General features: G+C 38.5%; 1 protein-coding gene across 4 annotated transcripts in view; it reads left to right on the plus strand.

Annotated features, from left to right (window-relative positions):
• LOC134791986 (centaurin-gamma-1A) overlaps positions 1-8,190 on the plus strand; it is a 478,516-nt gene extending 470,326 nt beyond the window's left edge. For 2 of the 4 annotated variants that reach the window (XM_063763089.1, XM_063763091.1), the window contains 4 exons: positions 377-494; positions 1,184-1,303; positions 4,112-4,334; positions 7,138-8,188. In XM_063763089.1, the coding sequence (XP_063619159.1) occupies positions 377-494; positions 1,184-1,303; positions 4,112-4,334; positions 7,138-7,563 (887 nt within the window). In that variant the 3' untranslated portion in view covers positions 7,564-8,188. Of the gene's footprint in view, positions 1-376; positions 495-1,183; positions 1,304-4,111; positions 4,335-7,137 lie in introns of all 4 variants that reach the window. The other 2 variants (XM_063763090.1, XM_063763092.1) reach the window with 1 other exon arrangement.
• The last annotated feature ends 585 nt before the right edge of the window (positions 8,191-8,775 follow it).

The raw sequence follows: 8,775 nt of genomic DNA on the forward strand, positions 1-8,775 counted from the left end.
TCGGTTTAACACGACAGAATTTAGAATTAAAACCTTCACACTAACACATTGTTTATATTTATTTTTTGCTAACTTTTTGAAGAGGCAGAACTGCCTCACGAGAAAATAGTCACCGAAAGTTCGTTCTGTGAAGCGGAGTATCTTCAGATACCTCAGTTGCCACGCGAGGCGATTCATTTAAGGCCAGAGCACACCGACTGCGTGTGCGTGAATGTATGAGCCGCGCACGCACACGTCACGCAAGCGGTGTGCCGTCTCTCATAAAGAACTGTATATTACAACGCGCACGTGCACGTCTACGCACACGCATCCTGTGTGCACAGGCGTTTAGTGTGTTGGTGTGTGTTAGGTGAGTCTAATGAATTATCGTTTCTAGATCCTGACTGGGCGAGCTTGAACCTGGGAGTGTTAATATGCATCGAGTGCTCCGGCATACACCGAAATCTCGGCTCGCACATCTCACGCGTGCGTTCACTAGACCTCGACGAGTGGCCGTGAGTACTTTATCATATCCATTAACCTCTAACACTTAAGTATACTGTAATGTGAGGTGTGCAATAATAGTTATTTGTTTTACAAGGGGGCAAAGTTGTTGTTTAACCACTCGTGCTAATATTGATACCCGAGCAAGCTAAAGATTCCAAAGATTAAAAATAGCGAGTGGTTCGAAAAATGGAATCTTGAGCGTTGTGAGGGTTTCAAAGCACGAGGGTTAAACAAAATTTGCCCCCGAGTGAAGCACAAAATTTTTCACCACAACAACCCGGAGCAAATATTAAATGTAATATATCAAACAAAATCAAATCCAAATGAATGTTATTAAATATTTATCATTCAAAATGATCAATTCATTCAAATCATTCAAAGGCAATTCAACCAGCAAACATAAGAAAACAACTCAAAAATTGCATTTGATTACTTTGCCTCACATGTGAATAAAATGCAATTTTGCTATCGGTTTTTAAACAATCAAGAGAGCCTTTACCAGTTGGTGTGGTGAAAAGAGTATTGTATTGTATACGTTTACCCTGGGGGCACGTATACACGCACAATCTCTCATTAAGCAAAATATGAGACGCAAATACACATTGGACTAAGATAATGGGCACATGGAATACTATCCTTAACGGGTTATCGTTTTTTGGGGAACATAATACATTATATTGTGTTTTTCCATTTGCAGACTGGGTCACGTGAGTGTCATGGTGTCTATGGGTAACTCGTTGGCCAATAACATTTGGGAGGCGGACCTACGAGGGCACATTAAGCCTATCGCGTCATCTAGTCGGGAAGAGAAAGAAAGGTAATAGTACTATTTGTGTTTAATGCTACTTAGTTTTAAATAGAGATGCAACGGATTGTTGTTTGGCCGGATACCGGATATTCGGCCTGGCCATCGGCCGAATATTCGGTATCAGGCCGCCGAATATTCGGCCGGCGGAACTATACCTACATTTCGGTTTTTCAGGTGCGTATTGTGCAGGTTTTGACCTGTTTCGTAGTTAACTTTCGCGCGGACTCATTTCTGGGTTCGAAATGAGTGCGCGTGCAAGTGAGTGGAATGTTTCAATTGTTTTAAAATAATAGTTCGGGTAGCGGGTACGATTATGACCGTGACTGTTTCTTAGATCCAATTTGTTTACTCCGAAATCAAGCAATGTTACTATCCGGTATCCGGTCGGATAGTAAAATGATGGCCTGATAGGCCGGATACCGGATAGTAACCGAATATCCGGTGAATCTCTAGTTTATATGATGTTTCATTCAAATTCAAAAATTTTAGGGGTAAGTAGGAAAAGTACGCGGGTTAGTTGTTTGACCAATGATATTAAGTCCACAAATATAAAATGCTGTTTATGCTATATTGGTTTGACGAGGCCCGTTCCGTTAAAATCATTATTATTTAAGGATTTTTGTAAGTCTTACTTAGGTGTATTCAACTTGTTTCACTGCGTCTCAGTCTCTCATTAAGCAAAATGTGAGACGCAACACACATTGGACCAAGATATTATACAGATGGAATACTATCCTTAGGGACAAATACTGCTTGAGTAGGTAGTTTAAAATTCCTAATTCCTGTTTTTTTTATTCCTAATTTTAGACATGAACACTTCATTCAAGTTCCGGGTTACAATTTGATATCATATAACGATTGAACCGAGAACTATTCCGAGTTTATTTTACGTCGCTAGCCGGTGGCAACTGGATAGGCAGGGTTCCAGATATCGTAGAAAATCCCCCCCGGCGCCTAACAAAACTTGGATTAAGATAATTAGACTCAAGTTTCTCATCCGTTAATTTGTATCTTACAACATTATTTTTTAATTAAATTTATACAAACGTGATAGCACAGAATAAATAATACCTAGTACTAGGTACAGACGACTCACTTTCTAACCAAACGCGTCTGTTACGATCAGTACGGCTACCACCAGTTTTGACATTGACAGATACGCTCGCGTCTACGTAAATTACTTACTATACATCTCGCTTGCACTAATATGCTAGTACGAGCGAGATGCATAGAAAGTAAGTTACTTAGACGCGAGCGTATCTGTCAATGTCAAAACTGGTGGTAGTGGTTCAGGACAGATATGGTCGCTATAGTGTAAATAACATTATTTGCGGTATTTGACGTCTGTCACTCACAACAGCAATACTACGTAAAATGTTTTGCACATCGAAATCACAAAGGAAAACAACTGCACTGCGAACGTTTACGTTCTACGTCTTTTTTTTTAATTTTAGGGTTGGCCGGACACCACCGTTATGAATCGGTAGTCGTCTTAAAGTAAATCGATATGAATTTTTCATTTTTCTTTTAATAAAAATAAGGAAAAGGTGGATAATTAACTGTAAATATGGATATATTTATCATCACTTCACAGACAACAAATTTGACACAGAAATAACATAAATAAACTTTAAAATAGATCCCCAGTTAGTTTCAATTTTGACAATGGGTGCGACCTACTCGGTCGGTGTATTAAATACACCGAACGACCGGTAGCTTGCGGGAAAACCATATAATTCTAGCTTTATTTAAATCTCAAATAAAAATTCATTTTATACGTCACAATTCGATACCTCAGTCTACGTGCCATCCAATCGTAATCGCTTGCTGTGACAATCGATTTGCGTTAGTTACATCTCTATATACGTCAGTCATAATGTGTCAAATACCGCAAATAATGTTATTTACACTATGGTCTAATAAAACATGGTCTTCCATTCCCAGAGTGACACGGGCCTACGTCACAATAACATTGCCACTTTAATTCAACATAACATGTTACATGGGTACATTATACCTATGGTTAATAAGTTAAAATATTTCTTTATAATTTTCATTTATATGTATTTTAGCTTAAATTTTACAATAACACGTCATTTTTAATTACTCGTTAGCAATATCTTCCGATTCACGAAAGAAATTTCAGACTTTCGGGTAATTCTGTTTATACTACTGGCAACACAGGATAGCGCTGTGCACATTTGACAATTCGGATCTAGATAACTTCATGCCCTGACCGTCATCCTTGTCGAACGCGTGTTAATTGTTATTTCCTTCTCGCTCAGTGTCAGCAGTTGCAGTGTTTTCCAAACTTTTCACGTCGTAAGCTTGGTAATTAATGTGTAACTGTGAATTAGTTTTTTAAACGTTTGTCTTGTATAGATAAATAAAGTTTAATTTAATACATTAGATTTGTTTTATTTTACTATGTTTCTACATGAATAACTTAAAATTAATGTCGTTAAAATAATTTTCACCGTTGGTTAAAATTCTCCCACATTTCAAAGTTTGAGAACCTGTAAACAGCATGATGACGTAGGCGCGTGTCAGTTAGGTCATACGCGAATCTCGGAATGGAGTACCAGGCGGAGTATATTATTATACCATGATTTACACTATAGGTGGCGACAGCGCCACGCGCGGCTGATGGCTAGCCACCAAAATTGGTGTGGAACGGATGTACTTTTAGCTACCTGTGCTACAGGCGACGAAATCGCGGAGTGGGCCACGCCTGGGGATAGTTGGTTGTCTTTCATACCTCAAGAACCCGTAACAAATGACCCGGAACATTGTTTCTAACATTGTCATTCGTTTCAGGTGGATCCGTCTAAAATACGAGCGGCGAGCGTTCCTGTCGTCCACCGAAGTCCCGACCGGAGTGGAGTCGCTGCTCACGGCGTCGTCGCGCGGCGCCATCTCCTCCCTCGCGCGCATGCTGGCCGTGCCGGCGCCGCGCGCGCCCACGCCCGCCGAGCGCGCCTTAGCGCTGCGCGCCGCGGCCGCCGCGGGGCAGCTGCCCGCTGCACAACTGCTGATATGGGTAAGTTGATACGAGGGAAAATACATTGGGGGTAAATGGTAATGGTTCAGAAAAAGTGGTACCATTTACTTTTTTTTCTACTCCCGTACTTTTATTTGTCATTTAAAGGGTGGTGCACGCACCTTTAAAACCCTACCTTATAGTTGTCAAGACAAGTCTTTAGTCTATTCCCCAAAAAAGAATTTGTGCATACACGCAGTATCTTTTTGACGAAAAAACGAAGAAATATTTTACAAAAGCAACGTTCTTACGTATATATTTTCACAGAAAAAAGTAGAAACAATTGAAAAAATTTGCTTTGCCGCCTTTTTATTTTTTTAATAAAAAAATAGAAGTGTATTTTTCTGCCGAAAATACGCCAACCTATTTGAGACAGCTAAATAGTCGCGGTACTAATCATCTGTTTGGCTGTTTAATGGGCCTATGCTTTCATTTGATATGACAATTTCAACATTTAAAAAGTTTGGAACTCGACAAATAATGAAATTTGTATGCAACATTGCAGTCCCAAAATCGAGACGGCAATGTTTTTAACTTTTTAATTTTTGACTGACCATAAACTACGCGCTTCGTGACGTATTTTTTAAACGGCAAAGTCGACTTTGCCGTCCACTTTTGAGAAAAATACTATTCTACTATCAACTTTTGGGTTATTTAGTCTCAGAATCACGAGTACTATTGAATGAGGCAAAGAAAAAAGTGTCCCCAGTTTTTCATACAAATTTTGGGTGTCAGTTTTGTAATGGTCCATACAAAATGTATGTCAAAATGCGTTACAAAACTGTCATTTTTTTGGAACACATTTTTTTTCTTTTTAAATCGATAGTCCTCGTGATCCTGAGTGGAAGTAACCCAAAAGTTGATGGGTTTTCGAAAAAAAGTTAATAGTACACTTTTAACATACGAGGGGTGTTCAAAATATTCTCGGTATGAGAATGAAAACAAAAAAGTACGAAAAGTTTGATATTTTTATTTTTCAATATACTCCCCCCCTATGTTAATCCCCTTAAAAGATCGATCAATTTTTTTTTTTAATCCCTCATAAAAATATTTTTTATCTTTGGTGTAAAAATGCTCCTCCACTGCAGCCTTCAATGCTTCATCGTCAGAAAAAAAAATTCCACGCAGATCCTTTTTAAGATTGGGGAACAAAAAGAAGTCGCTGGGGGCTAAGTCCGGACTATACGGTGGGTGAGTAACAGTTTCAAACCCACATTCAACAATAGCTGCCTTGGCAATATGAGCAGTATGGACGGGGGCGTTGTCACACAGAAGCAGAACACCTTTGGTTAACTTTCCTCGCCTCTTTTCTTTGATTGCATCCTTTAATTGACGTAGAATGTTAGCGTAGTACTGTCGTGTGATATTTACACCTTTTTCTTTATAATCGATTAGTAATATTCCTTCACAATCCCAAAATATCGTGGCCATGACCTTGCCAGCTGAAGGGACGACCTTGAACTTTTTGGGATGAGCTGAACCCTTAATGTGCCACTGCATGGACTCTTGTTTACTCTCTGGGTCATAATGATGAACCCAGGTTTCATCTCCAGTAACTATTCTTTGCAGCACCTCATTAGGATTTTCACCGCACAGGTCAATAACATCGGAACAACACGCTACACGCATGTCTTTTTGAAGCCGAGTCAGCATTCGCGGAACCCATCTTGCACTTACTTTTGACATATTAAGATGGTCATGGATAATATCATGTACGATACCAATAGAAAGATTGGTTACTTGAGCTATAGATTTTACCTTCACTCGACCATCTTCCAATATAAGTTTTTCCACTTTATCAATATTTTCTTGTGAAGTAGCTACTACAGGCCGACCAGGTCTAGGGTCATCTTCAATACTCTCCCTTCCACGTTTAAATTCGCTTGACCACTTTTGAATGGTAGATAGAGAAGGAGCAGACTCACGGTAAACACAATCCATTTCCTCTTTTATGGTTTTTTGATTTTTACCCTGTTTTGTCGAGAATCTTATGACGCATTGATGTTCTAATTTAGTTAACATTGTCAATTCGCACATGATGTTCATGTTTGTTCAGCAATTGCAGAAAAACAAAAGAACATCTCGGTTCCAATTATATTTTTTTTTAATGTCAATGAATAAACCTTAGCGGCCAGTAACGAAAGAAATTTAAGAAGAGGTTGTAAGATATCAATACCGAGAATATTTTGAACGCCCCTCGTACGCAAATATTAGAGCGAAATCTGTCTTAATTCTTTAATTCTGTTTCCACATTTTGATTACATTTGTAATTGTATCTCGTTGGGTGTTACCCGACTGGCGTAAAGTAACCCATAATAGGGCAGAGTGAAGTTTACTTGTCTCTGACTAATAATACCAAATTACAATTGTAAACATCATTAAATTATATAATGACTACAATGGTTTTCCAAAGTATTAACATGAAATAAAAGTAAAGTGTCATTTAATCTCCCAATTCCCAACTTAACTACAAGTTCTACTTTCTCACTACAATTTTCTATACCAAAGAATGGCTGAACGTACTATTTCATGCATCAATTTTAACTAGACCATGAATACGACAGATGTAGTTCATAATCCTTTGTCATCGTATTTTCTCGGAAACATTCGTATTTGTCATGCTGTTTCACTTCAGTCAACCTCAGTTCTTTTTGTACTGAAACTGACGTGAGACGTGCGTGCGTTTCCGTGAAAATATGATGGTAAAAAATTATACACTACATATGTACCTACTATACGTAATTATAATTTAATTATATGCTCACTATATCTAAAAATTATTAGACCACTTATTCTCTTCCAGCACAACGGCAACCCGAACTACCCCGACGCGGACGGCCACACGTGCGTGTTCTACGCGCGCGCGGCCGCCAACCACCTCTCCGGCGTGCCCCCCCACTACCCCAAGAACCTCCAGCTCCTCTGCCCCCTCCACCCCAACCCTCCCCAACCCTCCGACAACTCCTCCAACACCAGCTCCAACTCCTCAAACAAGAGCAACTTGAAAAATCCCGAGCCTGAATGCAACTGTATAATCTTTGAGTTGCTTAACGCTCAGAGCGCGGCCAACGCTCTAGTGGAACTTCTGATCGGTTTGCAAAATAATCAGTACATGAATGGTTATGAAGGGAATGGGTTCAGCCATGGGACTCTAGGCAGAGGGTCATCGCTTGGGGGTTTAGGGGGTAATCTGTCTTTGACCAACGGGAAGTGTGGAAGTATTGTTTAATAATTTATCTGGATTATGTTACCCAATTGTTGGTATTTTCTGTAATTGTAATTTATTTTTCGTTTAATAAAAAAATGTCATTGTGAAATGAAAGTTTCTTTGCAGTTGCAATGAGTTTCTTTTATAAATATAATTATCTAAATTATACATGAATTTTATCTGTCAATTTGAAGATACTTAAATTATATTGATTAGAGGAATTATTAGATAAAAATGTATAGTCCTAATTTATGACATATCCAATAGTTCAAATTTTTGTTCAATAGCAATTTCATACAATTAGCGACAAACATTTTTAGACTAAATATGGATCCCACGTGATTTTTGTATGAAAATACGAATTCGTGTTTGGAAAGGGACGGAGATATACGAATCTAATGTTAGGTCTCTTTCTGGTTATTGGTGTTGATTCGAATTTTGTAACAGAGTAACTGTTATTGACTTTACTGTAAATATCTTGGTTGTCAAAATGTTCAATATTGACAGATATTGTTGTCAAACTGTCCTGGGACCTCCGGTCAAGGTTTGAAACATGGCTACAAAGAGTATAAAAGAAAACTGAGACGCAACTATTGTAGCAGTAAATTTGACAGCTGAGATAGATAGCGCTACCCGGCACCTTACTATGCGCAAAAAGAATAGATAGTATAGAGGGGTCCTGTCATTGTAAATTTTGTAGTCACTGTAAATTTACTGCCATCTATCGACACACGACTAAAACTCAAAATGAAAACGTATAAAGTTATCAAAAAATGTATATATATGGATAAATGATTTTATTAGTTTTATATCATTTTGATCCATGTTCATTCACTGATATCTATGTGTTAAAATTGTTAAATATGAAACGGTGTCGTCACGCCATCTAGCCGAGGATAGGCTAAAGGTGTGTGCGGCATCTATTCGAGAATGACTTTTACTTGAATTCCGAGGCACGTTTTTCCTTAGACTTTATTCGTCTTATACGAAGTTACATATGTCTTTGCTATGCGTTAACTAGGTTGTCAATCGGCCACTTGTAGCGCCATCTATTTCAACTGTCAATTTTGCGGCTGTAATATTTTCATTGTTTGCGTATTTTGCCTATTGGTATAAAGTGACATAGATGTACAACGAGACTTTTTACGGTACATATGGTGCTACTTTACCGCCCTAGTGCGGTAATTGGCACAATACGTGCATATGTCGAAAATTTAGAGCCATATGTATTGT

The sequence above is a fragment of the Cydia splendana genome, chromosome 7 (genome assembly GCF_910591565.1).
Source record: "Cydia splendana chromosome 7, ilCydSple1.2, whole genome shotgun sequence".
NCBI lineage: Eukaryota > Metazoa > Arthropoda > Insecta > Lepidoptera > Tortricidae > Cydia > Cydia splendana.